General features: G+C 41.2%; 1 protein-coding gene across 2 annotated transcripts in view; it reads right to left on the bottom strand.

The window, feature by feature from the left end:
- Window positions 1–1,600: 1,600 nt before the first annotated feature.
- Window positions 1,601–19,683, bottom strand: part of LOC138981682 (CREB-regulated transcription coactivator 1-like) — a 35,811-nt gene continuing 17,728 nt past the window's right edge. The window contains exons 5-11 of one of the 2 annotated variants that reach the window (XM_070354687.1): window positions 12,358–12,503; window positions 10,447–10,561; window positions 9,238–9,559; window positions 6,821–7,168; window positions 4,913–5,140; window positions 4,186–4,654; window positions 1,601–3,701 (exon numbers count right to left, since the gene is read on the bottom strand). In XM_070354687.1, the coding sequence (XP_070210788.1) occupies window positions 3,478–3,701; window positions 4,186–4,654; window positions 4,913–5,140; window positions 6,821–7,168; window positions 9,238–9,559; window positions 10,447–10,561; window positions 12,358–12,503 (1,852 nt within the window). In that variant the 3' untranslated portion in view covers window positions 1,601–3,477. The remainder of the gene's footprint in view (window positions 3,702–4,185; window positions 4,655–4,912; window positions 5,141–6,820; window positions 7,169–9,237; window positions 9,560–10,446; window positions 10,562–12,357; window positions 12,504–19,683) is intronic. The other variant, XM_070354698.1, reaches the window with a different exon arrangement.

The raw sequence follows: 19,683 nt of genomic DNA, 5'->3' as shown, positions 1-19,683 counted from the left end.
AGGGTGAAGGATTACGTAAAACACAGGTCAAAACGAGGCAAAACAAGTATATATACACTTAGTGTTGGCAGTGGGTGAACACCCAGAATCCATCATTTGAACACATTCGTTAATTTCGTTAGCTTCATGTCAAAGGACAGGCCAGCAATCCAGCCATGCTTATCACTTCCAGAAAAGCAATCAACAACAAGAACAAAATCTTCCATAAAACAGAAAACCACTCACACGGAGTCGATCCCTCTGTCAACTACTATTCATGATCGCAAGAACTCTATCCAGTCTCAAAACAAAAAAAAGAAGTTTAAAACAGGGCATCCCTTGGGGGGAAAAACTGGATCAAAGAAGAAATAAAAAGAAATAACGGCAAAAGACATACAACAGCAATAGGAGACTTAAGTGTCGATGAAGGGAGAAAAGGAAAACAGACATCATTAAGTTGATCCAACAATTTGCAGGCTCAAGCTGAAAGCTAACATTTGCAGACTTTCTTTGTTCAGTAGTTTGTTATACTTATACATGTCACAATCATGTTCATCATTCATGTTGTAATTTGAAAAACATCACCTATTAATAACAGCGACAAACATGTGGCTGAGAAAAATTAAAAGTCTTTGTTAACCTAAGCAAGCAAATCCTGATATCTTCGTTTTTGTAAAGTAACAGCAAACAACAGGGTCTATCTTAAAGTAAAACAACTGCAAAGCCAGGAACAGATAAACATCAATCTACCCAAGAAGCGACAAAGAACCATAGAAAGAAATGGCCTTATTTTCAAACGGGCTTTAACCATACCCAAACTACTTGGCTCAGAATTAGAGAAGCTACAAAATTCATTTACAGTAAGCTTCTGAAATATGCATTCTAGCTCAAACTGATGAAGGAAAACTGTCCTTTATTTTGGTCATATAAAGCAGTGAACATATGAACCTTTTTGCTCTGGAATAACTTGAGCCTATGTATTTCAGTCACTTCAAAATTATTATCTCCTGATTCGTTCCACGACATTAGCCCTTTGTTTGTTTTTTGGATAGACAATAATTCTCTCATGTGCTTCATGAACATTCATACTATACTCTTGCATGCAAGAGAATTTGACACTTCATCTTGGTATTTCTTAATTCAAGCATGAACAAGTCGCGTAAGGCGAAAATACAACATTTAGTCAAGTAGCTGTCGAACTCACAGAATGAAACTGAACGCAATGCAACGCAGCAAGGCCGTATACTCGTAGCATCGTCAGTCCACCGCTCATGGCAAAGGCAGTGAAATTGACAAGAAGAGCGGGGTAGTAGTTGCGCTGAGAAGGATAGCACGCTTTTCTCTACCTCTCTTCGTTTTAATTTTCTGAGCGTGTTTTCAATCCAAACATATCATATCTATATGTTTTTGGAATCAGGAACCGACAAGGAATAAGATGAAAGTGTTTTTAAATTGATTTCGAAAATTTAATTTTGATCATAATTTTTATATTTTTAAAGCTTGTTTTTAATCCAAATATAACATATTTATATGTTTTTGGAATCAGAAAATGATGGAGAATAAGATGAACGTAAATTTGGATCGTTTTATAAAAAAAATAATTTTTTTACAATTTTCAGATTTTTAATGACTAAAGTCATTAATTAATATTTAAAGGCATACTAACGCACTCCCGTGTTTACAAAGTGTAGTTTGCCCACAATCGATGTCAAACGCACCATAAGACCATATAATGACGATACGTCACCATGCGCGGACCATAATACATGCATTACAGCTTGTTCTAGCCTCTGAAAAAGTGAGGATGTCAACAAAGCCGCGGTGTTCTCTCCCTTGCATCAACGTTACATGTGTTGCCAAATCTATAAATAGGACGATCCAGATCAAAATGAAAATTCAAATATCTCAACATTTAAGGGGTCCTAGACCACAATATTTTGCAGGGAACTTAATTTAGTCTGTCTCCAGCTGTTGGTAAAGCAATTAGCGTGTATAGTCATCGAGTACATATGGCTTTAAGCCACCAAGCTGAAATGCAATACCGAAGTCCGGGCTTCGTCGGAGATTACTTGACCAAACTTTCAACCAATTTGGTTGAAAAATGAGGGTGTGACAGTGCCGCCTCAACTTTCACGAAAAGCCGGATATGACGTCATCAAAGACATTTATCAAAAAAATGAAAAAAACGTCTGAGGATATCATACCCAGGAACTCTCATGTCAAATTTCATAAAGATCGGTCCAGTAGTTTAGTCTGAATCGCTCTACACACACACACAGACAGACAGACAGACAGACACACACACACACACACACATACACCACGACCCTCGTCTCGATTCCCCCCTCTATGTTAAAACATTTAGTCAAAACTTGACTAAATGTAAAAACACACCAAGGCAGTGACAAGAGTAGGCAGAAATCCACCATTTTCCCCAAGATAAAACTAAAAGTATCACAGGCATTACCATAAATCCATCTTCTTTCTATTCTACAATTTCTAGATGGTAGGTCGGACAATAGCAAAGATGTACTTTTTTTATTCACAACATTGAGTTTCATCAGACAGATGGTCATAACAAAACTCTTTATTTCTTTAAACCCTTTCTCTTTATGGTGACATGTGCTAAACTACCTACACACACAGTATTAATTCTAAATCCTATCAACCTAGATATAATATACTTCTTTACAGGAAGTACTGATGCTCTCATTACAGCTATTATAAAAGGTATGTCTTAAATTTATACCACAACAAAGGCAAGAGACAAAAAAAGAGACTAAAATATTAATAATGCTCTCTGCTATGATAATGTCATGCCAACTCATCTGTCTGTCTCTCCCTTAAACAAAGCGCACAGTTCCATACTCCGAAGAGAAAAAGCCACAGAAATATTGTTCCTAGTCTCTGCATTCGGGACACATCCAACCACCTGTGAATTTACACAAGTTCACCCCAAGAATGTCTCTTTAGCTACACGGACCTGTGATCAAATAATCATGTTGATTTCTGTGAGAACTGTGGTTGGACTGGTGCCCGATGTCACGTGCCCTTTGAAGAAAACACCTCTCTGATGCGAGATGTCTTTGTCAACACCTCAAGGGCTGTACCTGTCATTCACACAGTGGCCCAGCTACTGCAAATTAAGAGTCAGTGCTCTAACATTTCTCTTCTCTTGTTCACTATTTTGTTATGTTTTAGCTCACATCCTTAGTACACACGAATAATAGCAACGATAACGCCGTGCAGGGTGGATGCGACCGAATAAAGAAAGTTTTAACATTCAAAGTTGCCAGAAGCTAGGTCCGATAGACTCAGTCAGTGGAAGTTTTGTTAAGAATGGAGCTGTCACATGGTGAAACGTTCTGTTGGAACTTCAGTGATCCTGCTTCAACCGTCCTTGAACACTCCTAGACTGACACTTCTGCCACAGTCACAGAATCACGTACCAGTCACTCATACCTGCCATGTTCACAAGCCAAGCTCTTCTTCACCAGCTTATAACCGATCGAGTTTGAACGTGTCCTCAGTGGCAGGGTCCGTCACCATGTTAGGATCTGTCAACATCTGCAGTCCGTCAAAGTCCAGCGGGCACAAGTCCGCCTTGAAGGCCTCGTCATTGGACAGAAAGTCTGTGTCAAAGCCATCAGGCATCCCTGTGATGGCGTTGCCCAACTCCTTGGCAAAGTCCACCTGCATGCGACCCAGGGGATCATCTGCACCTGCACAAAAACACAGGGTCAGTTATTGGAGTCGATACTTACAGACCAACTTTTTACTAAGGACACCTTTAAAGAGCCTAATTAAACGGGTCAATGGCATCATGGTCTCCCAAGTGTAAGGTTGATCGTTTGAATCCTGGCCTCACCTGGTGGTTTAAGGGTTGAGATTTTTCTGATCTCCCAGGTCAACTTATGTGCAGAATTCCCAAGACAAACGAACTGAAAGTTTAAAGAGAAACCAAAACTACAAAAAAATAACCACAAGCATTGGAACAAAGTGGCTTTAAATAAACAAACAAAACTAAGCACCAGCCTAACACACTTGTAACATGTTTAACATCATCATCACAACACACTGAAGGCCTCGAGCCTGGGTCGATAAAGATTAATCAGAAGACGATATATATGCTCCCCTCAGACCAACCAAACAGCTGGTCTGTCAACAACCCACCAGACATCTTATATGGTTCCTGGAGCTACCCACCTGTAAGTACGATATCGGGAATCTTGTTGTTGCCAGAGTTGTTCGACTGGGACTGGCCGGAGAAACCCATCGAGTTCATGTACATGCCCATCTGGGCCAGCTGCAGGTCTGTTGCGTGGAAAAAGTTGGGCGGGGGCTGCTGCTGCTGCTGTAACTGCTGGTGTTGTTGGTTTTGTTGCTGTTGTTGCTGCTGTTGTTGCTGTTGATGTTGTTGTTGAGCAGATTGTTGTTGCTGTTGTTGCTGTTGATGTTGTTGCTGCTGGTGCTGCTGCTGCTGCTGTTGCTGATGGTGAGGGGATTGGTGCTGAAAGTCGATGCTGCTGCCCAGCCCCTGCATGACCACCTGGGAGAAGTTGAGGGCAGGGTTGGAGCCCATCAGGTGGCTGGGACTCATCATCCCGTTATTCTGCACCATCTGGGACTCCATTGTCGATGTCGGAACGTTGTCCTGCGTGACAGCACAGCAAAACTATTGAAATGAAAAAATGAGTGAAATGTCACCTAACTGTAATTTCACTTTTTACCTCACTAGGAACAAATATTCACAAGAACAGAAATTTCCCATAAAAAAAGGTCCGAGGGTCATCCGTCAGCAATCACCACACAAATATTAATGTTACACAGTCAAAGAACAAAGTAAACTTTCACCAAAATTAATGTCCACCGTACTGCATGAATAAAATTAATGACAGCACAAAAAAGGCAACAATACTGGGACCCATCTCACCATGTTGAACTGTTCAAACTGATGCTGCAGAGCGCTGGTCTGCTGCTGCTGCTGCTGTTGCTGCTGCTGCTGCAGGTAGTAGGCCTCAGCGAACGGGGAGGTGCTGAGATTGTTGGCAGGGGGTAAGCCCGGCGACTGGGCCGGGGAGTAGGAGGGAGCCGAGTGGGGGGAGGTGGGCGACTGGCAGCCCGCCTCCGATACGCTGTTGCGGTACTGTGTCATGGAAGGCTGTGGAGGAGAAAAGCGAATTTGTTTAGTGAATAATTCACAATAGAAATTATGTCTATACACATGCATGCACACACAGGCACACCAACATCCACACAACCACTTACATTCACTGTCAGTCATAAAGACAGGCACACCAACATCCACACAACCACTTACATTCACTGTCAGTCATAAAGACAGGCACACCAACATCCACACAACCACTTCCATTCACTGTCAATCATAAAGACAGGCACACCAACATCCACACAACCACTTCCATTCACTGTCAGTCATAAAGACAGGCACGCCAACATCCACACAACCACTTCCATTCACTGTCAGTCATAAAGACAGGCACACCAACATCCACACAACCACTTACATTCACTGTCAGTCATAAAGACAGTCACACTGTTTTGTCATTTCTCAACAACAACAAAATTATCTGCTCAAATTTAGTCCATGAAATTGCTATTTCTGGACACTGAAGTAATCACTGTAATAATCTGCGAACAGCTGGGTTAATTCAGTCGTCAAGACTGACAGAATCTGTTTCATCCGTAAATAAGAGGTATTTATCCTAACAGTAACTTGACTAGTGTAAAGAAGCTTTCGTGTGAAAATAAAATTAGGACTACGCAGATATTCAAGAGGGGGCTCTGAGACAACTTCTATATTACCATAGATTTACCTTTTTACCTGTAACAGCAATTCCATCGCTTCACAAACTTTGTATGCAATGAAACTTAAGATCAAGCAAAACAGGTTTAATGAACACACCAAAAAGCGATGACCGGGAGCATAAACCTTCACAGATATAATTCATTCTTTGTAGATCTATAAATTCTCTGATATTATTTCTAGAATTCAAAAGGTTGGGAAAGGTTTTTAGACACCCTCCCCTCCCCTGTAACATCAACAACATATGAACTTATGCAGCATTTCACAAACTTCCAACAGAAAAAGCTGACCTGCTTGTTATTTTTGTGACAAGCAAGCAACAGAGTCAAGGGGAACATGCATGGGCGCACATCAAACATTGCAGCCATCAACAAGACATCGGAACTACAGAATACGGACTACAAAATAACCACAGTCAACAGAACAGCATCAATATTCCAGTCTAGCACAACACAAGTGCAAACAATAGGAAGAATGCTTGTTTCTTAAAATGAGGGACATTGCTTCTGGCACAGGAAGCACAAAGTTTTAAACTAAACACCTTTACTAAAAATAACGGAACCTCTGAAGGACTTCAAATATGCACGTAAAACTCACAGGTAACATTGGCTGTGATCGACTGCCTAAAGACCTTAAATGAATGCTCACAAGAACTTAACCTCAGAACTCAAGCAATCAATTACTTTATTCTTTGTTGAACTTCAGAAATCTGTGACCCCATTCCCCTCCTCATCTGCTCTCAAAATACATTCAAACTTTCAATTCAATCCTGGAGGCGGAAAATCAAACTCAAGATTTAGCGAGGTCATCAGAAGTGCTTCTGGCTTAAAAAAATTGCTGAATAAGTTAGTTCAGAAAAAGAGGTTGGAAGAGGGATTGTGTTGGGGAGTGGTGTCTATATCATCAAAATAATCATCGCAGGTGCTGATGAAAATCCAAGACAGACAAAAGAGAAGTGACGAATGAGATTGAGAAACCTAACGTAATGTTAACGCTTCACGGGCGGACACCCACCTGCTGCTCGGAGGGATCACAGGCTGTAATTTGCACCTGTGGGAGTCCTTGGGGGGAGAGGCCAGTGGGAGGAGAACCCACCTGCACCTGCCCTGCCCCTGTTGCTGCTTGGCCACCCCCTGACCCCACCCCCACCCCTATACCGCCACCCTGGCCCAGCCCTATCGTGGCGCTGGCCTTTCCCATGCCAGTCTTGGCACCAGGGTGCTGCTGCGGTTGGCGGGGGTGGTGGTGGGACGGGTGGTGGTGGTGATGGTGGTGGTGGGGGGACCGCTGTCGCTGTTGGTGCATGTGCAACATGTACTGTTGGGCGATGCGGGGGTCCAGAGGCAAGCTACTGGGGTCCACCTAGTTGCACAAACCAAAAATGGCGGGCCACTCACAACACGCACAAAATAAGGAAAACAAAAAAATGTACAAACAAAAAAACACAAGTCATCACACTAGTAAGTAACTGCACTAGAAGCTGAAAGAAATTAAACAAAACCACAGAACTCCTGTCAACAGTTACTCTGACGGATCAGGATGCATATCTTTAACGCCTACAGTTTTCTCTTTTCAACCAAGAGAGAGTTGAATGGATGCAATCAACATACCTGTGATTGTATTAATACATACAAATTAAACTACACTGAAATACCAGAGTAAATGACAAAAGTACAATGTCTTGCCAGATACATTTTACACAAATGACAAAAGTACACTATATCTTGCAATATATATTTTACCCAACACACAACCCACATCTAAAATTATGACAGCCAAAAGTCACGCCAAATCGACAATATCCAGATTGATATCACTTATGCCATCAATATCGTTAACACCCAACTAATTGGCAGAATCATGACATGAGTATTCTGCATCCTGGTCCGTCAAAGTGCTTTCAGGTTTACATTTCAGTTTTGCAATTACTCAAAAATAAAAACACATTTTAATACAAATCTGACACAGGGAAAAAACAAAGAGGCAACAAACAAAAATATTAAACAAGAAAGCCACAGTTACATTCAAACAAAGTTTCAGACACACTAGGTCAGACAGATATCTGAATTTGCCGGTATAAATTTATAGTAATTTACTTCTGTCAGAAAGTCCAAAATGTGAAACAATTTTTCTTCTTTTTTCTTGTAGCTCCCTGCGTTGTTAGATTGCTCTGGTCTATTCTCACTTTCTCTTTTTTACTTTTTCTTTGCTTCTTCTTTTAGTTGTCTTTCTTATTCCTCTTGATCCTCCTCTTGTCAGGATCAACAATAACATTAATCACTAGTTGTTTTTCAGGGGTTAAACATTTAGTATTTCAATTTTCACAGCAAAACAATGTTTTCCGTTTTTTTTAAGAACTTGCTTCATCGACCTTTAATCATTTAATAATTGCACAGACAAAAGCAGAAATTCACAATTCTGGCTAAACTTGAACAACTACTAGAACGCAGACTAGGGTAACACTCACTGCTAACATTGAACGTTCGTACAAGTCACAAAACAAGGGACTTTCCATCTCATAGCTCTTGCATGACTATCACTAAACAAAACCATCGAATGACTGCATCATGAACAATCACTGGCATACTCCCAAATTAGCCCCGTGGAAGTGAGGTCACATACTGAAAGCAGAGCGAACATTTGGGATTTAATCAGTGTTACAGTGAAGCTCGCACGGGGCTAAATTGGGATACTGCCCACACACTGCCGCTATACTAACTTCAAAAGTTTTAGGACTACATGTACTTCATCACACGCACACGCGCATGCGTTCAATCAAAGGGAGTCTCTAAAAAAAAGACATACGAAGCAAAAATAGCCTGACACTGTGACAGGCATTTCTAAGAAACAACATGACCTACACAAACACAGGTGGGGTTTTGTTCATATCTGTTTCCAGTTAGACAAAGAAATATCCAAAACAGACACCTGTAGAATGTTAAGAATAAAACAGAAAAGGAAGAAACTTGACAAATATTTATCACATACACTGATAGAGACTTGCTCAGGAAAGAGACTTTAAAAGAATAAAACAGAAAGGGAAGAAACTTGACAAATATTTAGCACATACACTGAGGGACCCCCTCATTTTTCAACCAAATTGAATTAAAAATGATTGCATCACATTTCTCATTAATATTTGAATCCAAAAATATATGGATCTATTATGTTTACTCTAAATAAGTGCTCACAATTTTTTAAATTTTTTTTTTAGGTTAATTGGGTACTACGTTTGCATGCAGCGATGCTTCGCCAAGACTAGCGTGACCCGTCTTAGCGCTTTCTTGGCCTGCGATCAACCTATGGTTTTACTAATCTTGGTGAAACCAACATGCTGTACATTCAGTTTTATTCTGTGAGTTCCACAGAACAACCAAATGTAATAATTTTGCTTTACAAGACTTGTCAAAAATTGTCCTCAAACCACTCACCGGAGGAGAGAGCGGAACTCGCATCTGATTGGTGTTGTTGAGCACCAACGGAGAAGGGACCGCCTGCGCATGCCGCCGTCGCTGGGCCGGTGACTGCTGACTGTTGGGCGGGGGCATTGCCATGTGGTGGGGGGAGGTGGGGCTGAGACTGGAGGGGGAGCTGCTGCCCCCGTACCCCCCTCCCCCACTGCCGTCCTCAGCGTCCAGGGGGGTGGTGAGGGGGGAGGGGAAGTGGATGACGGTCAGGTCGGGCAGGGAGCCGGTGTTGTTGGAGATGGGAATGTGGGGGCCCATGGGGTCCTGCTCTTGTGACGGGTAGATGCTGAAACACACACAGATGCTGTCAGACACACTGAGAAATGCTGTAGGGCTCACTGAGAGATGTTGTAAGACATACAGAGATAAATGCTGAAAGATGTCGTAAGACGCACTGAAAGATGCTGTAGGGCACACAGAGACATGTTGTAAGACATACTGACATAAATGCTGAAAAACGCACTGAGAGATGCTGTAAACTACACTGAGAAATGGAGAAATGTCATGCTCAGTCATGGGGTGTGGGGGTGTGTGTGTGTGCATGTGCGTGCGTGCGTATGTATGTCTGTCTCTCTCTCACACTTACACACACACACACACAAACAGGAGTAGAAAACACTCAGATGCAGTCATGTGAAGACAAGGATGACATAACAGACAGATGGTACAAGCACACCATACAGGGAGATGCTGTAACACAGAGGAATGCTGTAATACACACAGATGTTGAAACACTCTAGTATAACACAAGCTTCTTTTCCATCTAGATTGGTGCATTTGTAACAGGCAGAGATGGATTGTCAATTCAGTCGAAACACAACTGTTACTCTAACACTGAGGTGTGTGTGTGTGTGTGGGGGGGGGGGGGAGGGGCTGGAGTAGACACAAATACAGATGGCACAGCACAAGAATTTAAAGTTCAGCTTTTAAACAAAAATATTAATGTTTCAGCCAATCATTGCTCTAACAGAAACAAAATCTCATGAGCGCAAAAACTTGCAGGCGAACTCTGACAAAGAATAGGGAACTGGGTGAGGGAATAAATGAACTTCTAAACCCTAAGTTGTCATCAGACGGTTTGCATCAGCCATCAGGTAAAGAAATTACCCCAAGACAGACCACAGACACAGACAAAAACAGGCAGAGAATTAGAGATCCATAGGGAATACTCACTTGATGTTTGGCACTTCACATGACTTTGGTCTCCCAGCCCCCATTTTCTTGGGGTCGCCCCAGTAACCCTTCAGCTGTAGGCTTTCTGGAGAGTCCTCTCCCACCATCTCCATAACTGAGACACACAAATGGCCTCGTTATATATGATATCTGAAATACATGAAGCTTATGCACACACTCCCTGTAAAAATGATACAGTGGAACCCCCCTTCTTAGACCCTCCAATTTAAGACTCCCCCCTTTTAAGACCCTGTTTTTTTCAGATTTTCTGTTCATAACCTACATGTATGTAAATGTACCCCCGTTTTAAGACTCCCCCCTTTTAAGACCCTGGTTTTTTTTCAGATTTTCTGTTCATAACCTACATGTATGTAAATGTACCCCCGTTTTAAGACCCCCCCTTTTAAGACCCTGTTTTTTTCAGATTTTCTGTTCATAACCTACATGTATGTAAATGTACCCCCGTTTTAAGACTCCCCCCTTTTAAGACCATGTTTTTTCAGATTTTCTGTTCTTCTTCTTCTTCTGCGTTCGTGGGCTGAAACTCCCATGTACACTCGTGTTTTTTGCACGAGTGGAATTTTACGTGTATGACCGTTTTTTACCCCGCCATTTAGGCAGCCATACGCCGTTTTCGGAGGAAGTATGCTGGGTATTTTCGTGTTTCTATAACCCACCGAACTCTGACATGGATTACAGGATGTTTTTCGTGCGCACTTGGTCTTGTGCTTGCGTGTACACACGAGGGTGTTCGGACACCGAGGAGAGTCTGCACACAAAGTTGACTCTGAGAAATAAATCTCTCGCCGAACGTGGGGACGAACTCACGCTGACAGCGGCCAACTGGATACAAATCCAGCGCGCTACCGACTGAGCTACATCCCCGCCCAGATTTTCTGTTCATAACCTACATGTATGTAAATGTAGCCCTGTTTTAAGACTCCCCCCTTTTAAGACCCGATTTCCTCAGATTTGTGGAGGTCTTAAAAGGGGGGTTCCACTGTACACAAAAGTGATAGGTGAGCAACGTACCTCTTACCTCCAATCAATCAGACACTTTTACCCTAAATTTGAACATCTACAGACATCCACTTGTGATGCGTGTTCCAAAACTTCACTGTCCAATGTATGTGTGCAAGGGTGAACACCTCCATCATGCATCTGTGTGTGTATTTGTGCATCTTTGTGTGTATACATGTATCAAAGTGCAGATGACTGGTGCAATTAAATAAATAAATAATAGTTTCACGGTCTCTCTTTCTCAAGAGCAATTCACAAGAAAATGATGACACACTCTCTTACTGTCAATCACTGTTACATGGTACTGTCCATGAGTTGGTATTCGATTTTGTATCATTATGGTTTATTCCTCAAAGTCACAGGATGCCATGGCTAAACGGAGGCTACAAGCCAGACCAAGACCCCATCCACCGCCTCAGCCGTGCAGAGCAGACTGCCATCTTCCGGCTGCGTACAGGGCACTGCGGCTTTAAAGCGCACCTGAAAAGGATCGGCGTAGCAGAGTCGGCATTGTGCGATTGTGGGGCGGCCGACCAGACAGTAGAACATGTATTGAATACATGCACAAACTTCACTCTGCTGCGGAACCAGATCTGGCCAGAAGGAGCTACACTGGAGACCAAGCTCTGGGGAACGTCAGAAGACCTGAAAGCGACGTTCCAGTTCACGACAGCAGCGGAACTACGACCCTAGACACAACCGTCGAACGCAGAAGAAGAAGTTGCCATGGCTGTCCTATTGTCTTGCTACTCTCCCCTTATCATGCCCTCTCACCTTATCGTGCCTAAGGGCAGGTTCGAAGAGAGGTCACAGGCTTAAGTCTTTATCCATAATCAAATAAATTCCAGTCAGCTGGCAAAACACTCTCTTCCTCAGTGTTTTTAGTCTTACTTCGTTTGTGGGTGGGCGGTGTGGTGGACTGGGGTCCATAAGGATCACTGGGGCTAATGCTGGCACTACTGCCGTTGCCTTGCATCTGACCCATTTGACCCATCTGACCCATAGCGCTGGTATGGAGTGCCGAGTCCGAATGGGTCCTGAAACACACACACACAGACAACATGAACATTTCAAATCTTCACTCACAAGTTTTTTTTATATTAGTTTTGTTGTTGTTTGTTAGCTTAATTTTTTTTTTTTATACATGTAGGCTACTGATAAATTTATTGGTCAGAGCTCATTAGCACACACACAGACAACATGTACATTTCTTCGTCCAGGAGCTTTTTTTGTGTTTGACTTAAAAAATAAAAAGTAACATTACTATTTCTTAGCTGGTCAGAATCAGAGCCCAGACAACATGCACAATTCATATATTCACCTACGAACTTTTTCTGTGTGTGATTTAAAAAAAAAATTACATTGTACTATTTCTTAGCTAGTCAAAATCAGAGCTCATTCATGCAAAAGATTACTGGAAAATACACACAAGCTATTACAACGAAACATTAGGCTATTGCAGCTTATGTCATTATCTCAGTAATCAAGGAGGGAGGAGAGGTGGTGATGGGAGATGGTGGTGATAGGAGAAGGTATGGTTGAGAGGGGGGGGGGGTATGGTGGTGGTGTTGAGGGCAAAATCTCAGACAGTTCTCAAAAACTCCTGCTGTGTTACACTGCTCTGAAGTACTAAGTACATGTACTTTCAAATCTGTCCCTAACGAGCAGTCCCTTGCAACCAAGGGACCGACCAAAAGTGGTTGTTATATAGAATATTAATGCAGGTAGCTGCTATCAGGTCAGGTGAATTAAAGGGGGGGGGGGGGGGTCGTAATGGGCAGGAGGTTATAATGGAAAGGTGGTCATCAGGGCAGGTTCAACTGTAGCAGATAATTCAAACAGTAAGGCATTCCGCAGAACAAAGAGCTTGTTGTTTTCTTCAACACTTGAAGAAAGAGAGTCAGTAATTCATGAAATTGAAAATCCCATGCAATAAATATATGTAAAGTAAATGAAGCCATTTATGCATCAGATAGGTATCAAGCAACGCCAAATGATACCTGTTGTCAAAGCTCCAATTGACACAGGCATGATGCTGCCAAAGAGTACATGTGATGCATACAGTGATATCACCCACCTGGCATCATAATAGTTAGTGTGAAGGGTTCACAGACAGTCACATTCACAACACATGTATTATTGTTTAATGCATCATATACAATAATACAGTAGACATCCAATCCCACCCCCTAACACCCACCCCCCCCCCCCCCCCCCCCCCCCCCCTCCACCATGCCCAATTTAAGCCCCCGGCCCCCCTTAATTAGACATTTTTTAATTTTCTTCTTCAGATTTTCAGTTCAAATGCTCTATAAATTGTCAATCTACTTCCATCTTACTTTCTTAGGACGCCCTCATTTTTAAGACCTAATTTTCTTAGATTATTGGACTCGGAGGTTTTAAAAAGCTTAATTTTGTGAGGGGGTCAATTGCACTACAGAAAGGAGGTTCTAGATCCTAAATTCAGCACAAATTATCTTCATCATAATAAAAGCAAAACCTTTTTTCTCTCTCTCTCCCTCTCTCGTTTTCCTACATTTTTTTTTAATTATAGCAGTCTAAACACACTTACACAGGACATGCAACAATAAAATCACACTGTCGATCTAGTATACACTCCTTAAAGTACACAAAAGCAAGATTCTGTTCTTGGCTCACATGTAAAACATACATTAGCACAGTCTCCTGGTAAGTCTGTTTCTCTTACCATCCCAAACTGAGGCAACAGTCATAAATTGAATGTAATGTTGCTTGGGGAGTGGGATTAGACACTGTCACATATATGTCCAGGATACAGTCTGTACCTGTAGTGACAAGGTCAACCCTAAAATGTGTTTCCTCCTGACAGTGTCGACTCCGCATGGTACTGTACATTGTAATTTTGTATCCTAATGGACAACAGAATCCAACTTTAAAAAAGGTTCAGAGGGAAAAAAATAAGAATGGCAGTTGAAACAGTTATGTCAAAACACAACCTAAACATTCTCAAAATCAGTATGGTTACTTTTTGGAACATAAATCAGGACAATAATCTCACTAGTTATACCATTGGGAAATTATTCTTAATTGGTATTAACACTAATTTGACTGAAGTAAATTCTTAATTACAATGAGAAGCAGAGCTAAAGATTAAGGTTGCATCAGGAACACGTACAGCACTCCTCTGTATATCAGAAGCTTCTACAGTGCAAACCTTACTCACAGCTTTTTTTCACAAATAACATCCATGACGTACAAAACAAACGGTTCAATACTTGTAAAAAGGGCATAAATGATCATTACTGATAAATATCCTGCCGTTTGCCTCGTAAAGTAGCCTCAAAATCAAAACGACGGCCTGGCCCAAAAGGAATGAATCAGAACAATTGACAAATACAAACAGTGTCTTTTCACTCTGAATCTGTCACAGACGATGTTCTTAAGGTGAAGGGGATCAATCATAAAAAAAGAAAAAAAAGAACCGGGGAAAAAATATGAAGCAAGCTCTGACTCAACTTAATTGGGTAAAAAGCAAACTGCTAAACAAAGAGTTGATATTGTCAGTCCTTTCTTGAACGGTGACATTACAACACTTACTCCCCCCCCCCCCCCCCCCCCCTGTTTTTTTCTTCTGTGTCAACCATAGTATTTGATCAGTCAACACAACCATTGGGACCAATCAATCAGTTCTAATATATAAATATGCTGATTAAATATGTAGTGTCCTCCATCCAAAAACACAAATTGTCTGAAAATCTCCACACTGTACTTTTTTTTCCAGTGTACAATTACAAACATATTTTCGAATAAATGCAGAACAATCAGAAAATAAACAGTATCTATTAGAAAGCATAATGAATAAAATCCGTTTTGATGCAGCTTCTCATTTTCACAGACTCGCAACCTGCACAATCCCAAAGATTTACAGAAAACATTTCTTGATTTCATTCATGCTTATCTTGTCAAAGACTAACATTCGAAAGCAAGCATCTGGAATTGTTTATTAAATTGTTCATGACATTGACAGAAGATGAATTTAAAAACACAAAACATATTAAAGAAACAAACAGCTACACAAACAAGAAGAATACAGATAGGGAGCATGGAAAAGCAACTTGGACAGTGACTTTTAACATCGTCTTTGGACCTCCCCCCTTGGCCTTAACCATACACACTTACCCCCGCCCCTTCCAAAACAAGAAGAGCAAACGCTCGATCGAGTCACTTTCGCAGTTCTGAATATTATATGAGGCATCAGATGGACAGGAAGAAATTGCTATTCACAACACAATGAGTCACGTTCACATAAAATTTGAGCCCGGTCACTTTTATAGTTTCCGAGAAAAGCCCAACGTTAAGTTGTGTGTTGCCGAACAGAAAAGGCTAGTTATCTCCCTTGTTTTTCTGATAACGTTCGTAAAAGGCTACAGATGTAAATACTTTGATGTAAAGAATAATCCTACAAAGTTTCAATCACATCCGATGAACTTTGTCAAAGATATAAAATGTCTAATTTTTCCTTTGACGCTGACCTGTGACCTTGAAAAAGGTCAAAGGTCAACGAAACCATCGTTAAAGTGTAGAGGTCATTGGAGGTCACGACTAAACAAAATATGAGCCCGATCGCTTTGATAGTTTCCGAGATACTTTGTCAAAGATATAAAATGTCTAATTTTTCCTTTGACGCTGACCTGTGACCTTGAAAAAGGTCAAAGGTCAACGAAACCATCGTTAAAGTGTAGAGGTCATTGGAGGTCACGACTAAACAAAATATGAGCCCGATCGCTTTGATAGTTTCCGAGAAAAGTCCAACGTTAAGGTGGTGTCTACGGACGGCCGGCCGGCCGGACGGCCGGACAGACTAACACTGACCGATTACATAGAGTCACTTTTTCTCAAGTGACTCAAAAATTGCCCTTAGCAATGGTTGCATGCATTAATATGTCCACTATCTGCAGGAAAGTATATATGTATGTGTGTGTGTCATCTGCAGGAAGGAAGGTGTGTGTGTGTGTGTGTGTGTGTGTGTGTGTGTGTGTGTGTGTGTGTGTGTGTGTGTGCACTTGGAGTGGAAAAAACTGCCCTTACATTAGTCTCCCACCGACCAATATTACATTACTATCATCAAATCGCCATAGGAACATGTTCATCCATGGGTACAACTACAAAGAGAAACAAATTCCATACATGTTTTGCCTATATTCATTTTCCACAATAACCACAGATATAAAACAAAATAACGTGATTTATGTTATTCTTATTTATTACAAAAGAAAATGTTCAAACAAGAGAAATCTGTTGACAAATAGAGTGGCAGCATAAATATTGATTCCTTTGTTTGAGGGCTTCAACTCTTCAACTCTATAAAGCAGTGACTGTAGTGTGATAACCACAGCAGCAGCTATCGGCAAACAGATTTCCAAGCAACAATGAAACTGGGCTAAAGAATGCAAAACAACTGCAAACTTGCTCGTAATGAGCACCACCAATCTAATTCTGTTGCAATGTCCCTTTCTTAAAATTTACAATGATGTTAAGCACATGACATTTTCTACCTTAATGAAAACTTGAATGATGATTGTGTTCGAGTCTTCGACTAGCACCATCATTTTTTATTACACAACACAGTATGTCATTTACGAGAACAGTGCATCATCTGCGAGCAAAGTCGACAAATGAAGCACAAACTTCTAACATCAAGCAGTCACCCTGACATTCTCTGCCCAGGAATTGTGTGTAATGAAAGGCTTTCAAACTTTGTTGAGGATATTTTTCATGTTGATTATTCCCCTGCGAATTCGCAAATTATTTTTGTTCTGACAAACTCCATAAAACTATTAAATAACTCCAACAAATCTTGAGAGAGTGAAATAGAGATCCACAACGACATTTACAATTTAGGTCCCCTGGAAGCACTTAAATCTTCTCTGTTTCTAATTCTATGTTAATGATTACTAAAGATCAACAACCTGCTGTTGTTAGTACATGTACTGCCATACCATTCTTAGTTTCACAACACAGTTTTCAAACTATTTTCATCACCAAAACATCATTCACTCATAAACAGGACGCTGATTCACTGTCAGTGATTTACAAAAATCATCACACCTGAAACAATTACAGCAACCACTACCACTGTACAGTTGAACCTGTCTCAAATGACCAGCCATTAGGCTCACACCAAAAATGGTCATTTCAGACAGGTGGTCGTTGTGAAAAGGTGACTTACATAGAAAATAACCTCGGTGGGGTCGGGGCATCCTTAAACTAAAGGGGTGGTCATAATGAAGAGACAGGTCATTACCAAAATGTGTTATCCAGGGCAGGTTAGACTGTACATGTATCAGGTCCACAACTTAAAGCCTGATAAGTGATACATGTACTGATAGTGAGGAACTCATCACATGTGAAATTAGCTGTCTGCGCATGCTTTTCAACTCTGATCCAAATGTAGCATAATGATTTCATACATCAACAAAAGTAAGTCCAACTTTTTCATCAACTCCTTTTGGACGAAAGCCGGTGAAAGCCTGCATTATGCCTGGTCTAAAGCCGTCTATTGAAAGTATCGTCACGCTCGATAATTGCCCATGAGCTGCCCATTGAAAGTATCGTCACCCTCTTAAGATAATTGCCTTTGTCCTTTTTTTAAATATTTTTTTACTGATTTGAGAAAAAACAAACAGGAACACTTTTTCGGTTTCTGAACAATCTGCCTAATCTCATTTTAGTTATAAGTTGCAAACTGCCTATCTCGAGCGGTTGACAGCAGGTTAAGCGAGAGCTGGCAGCAGCGTTTTCAATCCGCACATTACTGCATTAAAAAAACAAAAAGCTTTTGCATACACCTTCAAAATCTCCAAACAAATCTTCCTGCATCAAAGCCATGGCCTCTGCTAAAAAGTGCCTAACTCAGAAATGGGAACAGCAGTTTTGCTTACATGTAAACTGTGGCAATGGTTTCCGATGGGCAGAGAGTTTGTACTCTTTCAGTAGTTTTTCCTGTAGTCTCTATACAGAAATGCCCAACGCTGAGTTAGGCATTTTTCTTATGAGCATGACAGTATTATAAACGATGAAGTACATGTAGTGCCATATAACTATATTTAACTGAAAGTGACACACACTTTCTTCTTTGGGCATTGATTATCAAATTACATAATTATGACGAGCTTACCTGAGTAAGTGAAGTCTAATTGTGGTTTTATCGACCACAATGTAGAGAGGAAAGGGATTACGTGAGATAGAACGCGGGAATACGTCACTGTTTAACGACGTGTAAATGGTGCAGAAAAAAGAGAAAGAGAGAGGAAAGGGATAGGGAGGGAAAACGGTTATCAGTATAACTCTGAAGACAACTTAGGGCGAGGCACGTAATCCCTTTCCTCTCTACATTGTGGTCGATAAAACCACAATTAGACTTCACTTACTCAGGTAAGCTCGTCATAATTATGTAATTTTATCTCCCACAATTCCGAGAGGAATGGGTCACGTGAGACTTTAAAGTCTGCAACATTTACACCCTAGCACTGTCGATGAATTGAAATACTGTACATATAAACCTACCCCAATTCTTCATGACAGAACAGCCTGTCCAAAACTCCTCCCACTGTCCACTGGTTTCTTGTAAAAAGTTGTGAAGGTGTTAGCCCGACGCCAACCAACAGTCTTCAGAATGGTTGCCAGAGGAATTTTACTTGCAGCTTTACTAGATGCAGCGGAACGAGTTGAATGCGGCGTAAATATTGTCATGTCAATACCCGCTTTTTGTAATCCAATCTTTGTCCATCGACGGATAGTATCTCTCGACACCGCTTTGTGAGGGGCTGTCCAACTGATAAAGAGTCTCGTTTCCGTTCCTCTAAATGCACGAGTTCTTTTGACATATTGTTTCAAATAATGTACAACACAAATTGCCAAATCAGACGGAAAAGCACAAAATACCACTTCATTCTGATGTTTGTTTGGGCCAGAAGTTTTGAGCAAATCCCCAAACCTACATCGTACATCTTCCTTTGTCCAACTCATGTTACGCAAGTCCATCAACCAAATCGCCTGTCCCCTTTGACTAGAGACCAACAAGCACAACAGCACAGTTTTAAGCGTCAATTGCGCCAGCGATAAAAATTTTGCCGGTGACCATTCTTTTAAAAAATTTAGCACTAGATTAGCGTCCCAGGTCACACAAGTACGGGGCAAAGCAGGCCGTCTGTTGAAAGCTCCTTTCAAAAACTTCTT

The sequence above is a fragment of the Littorina saxatilis genome, linkage group LG1 (genome assembly GCF_037325665.1).
Source record: "Littorina saxatilis isolate snail1 linkage group LG1, US_GU_Lsax_2.0, whole genome shotgun sequence".
In the NCBI taxonomy this organism is placed as follows: domain Eukaryota; kingdom Metazoa; phylum Mollusca; class Gastropoda; order Littorinimorpha; family Littorinidae; genus Littorina; species Littorina saxatilis.
This window is presented reverse-complemented; position numbering and strand designations above follow the sequence as displayed.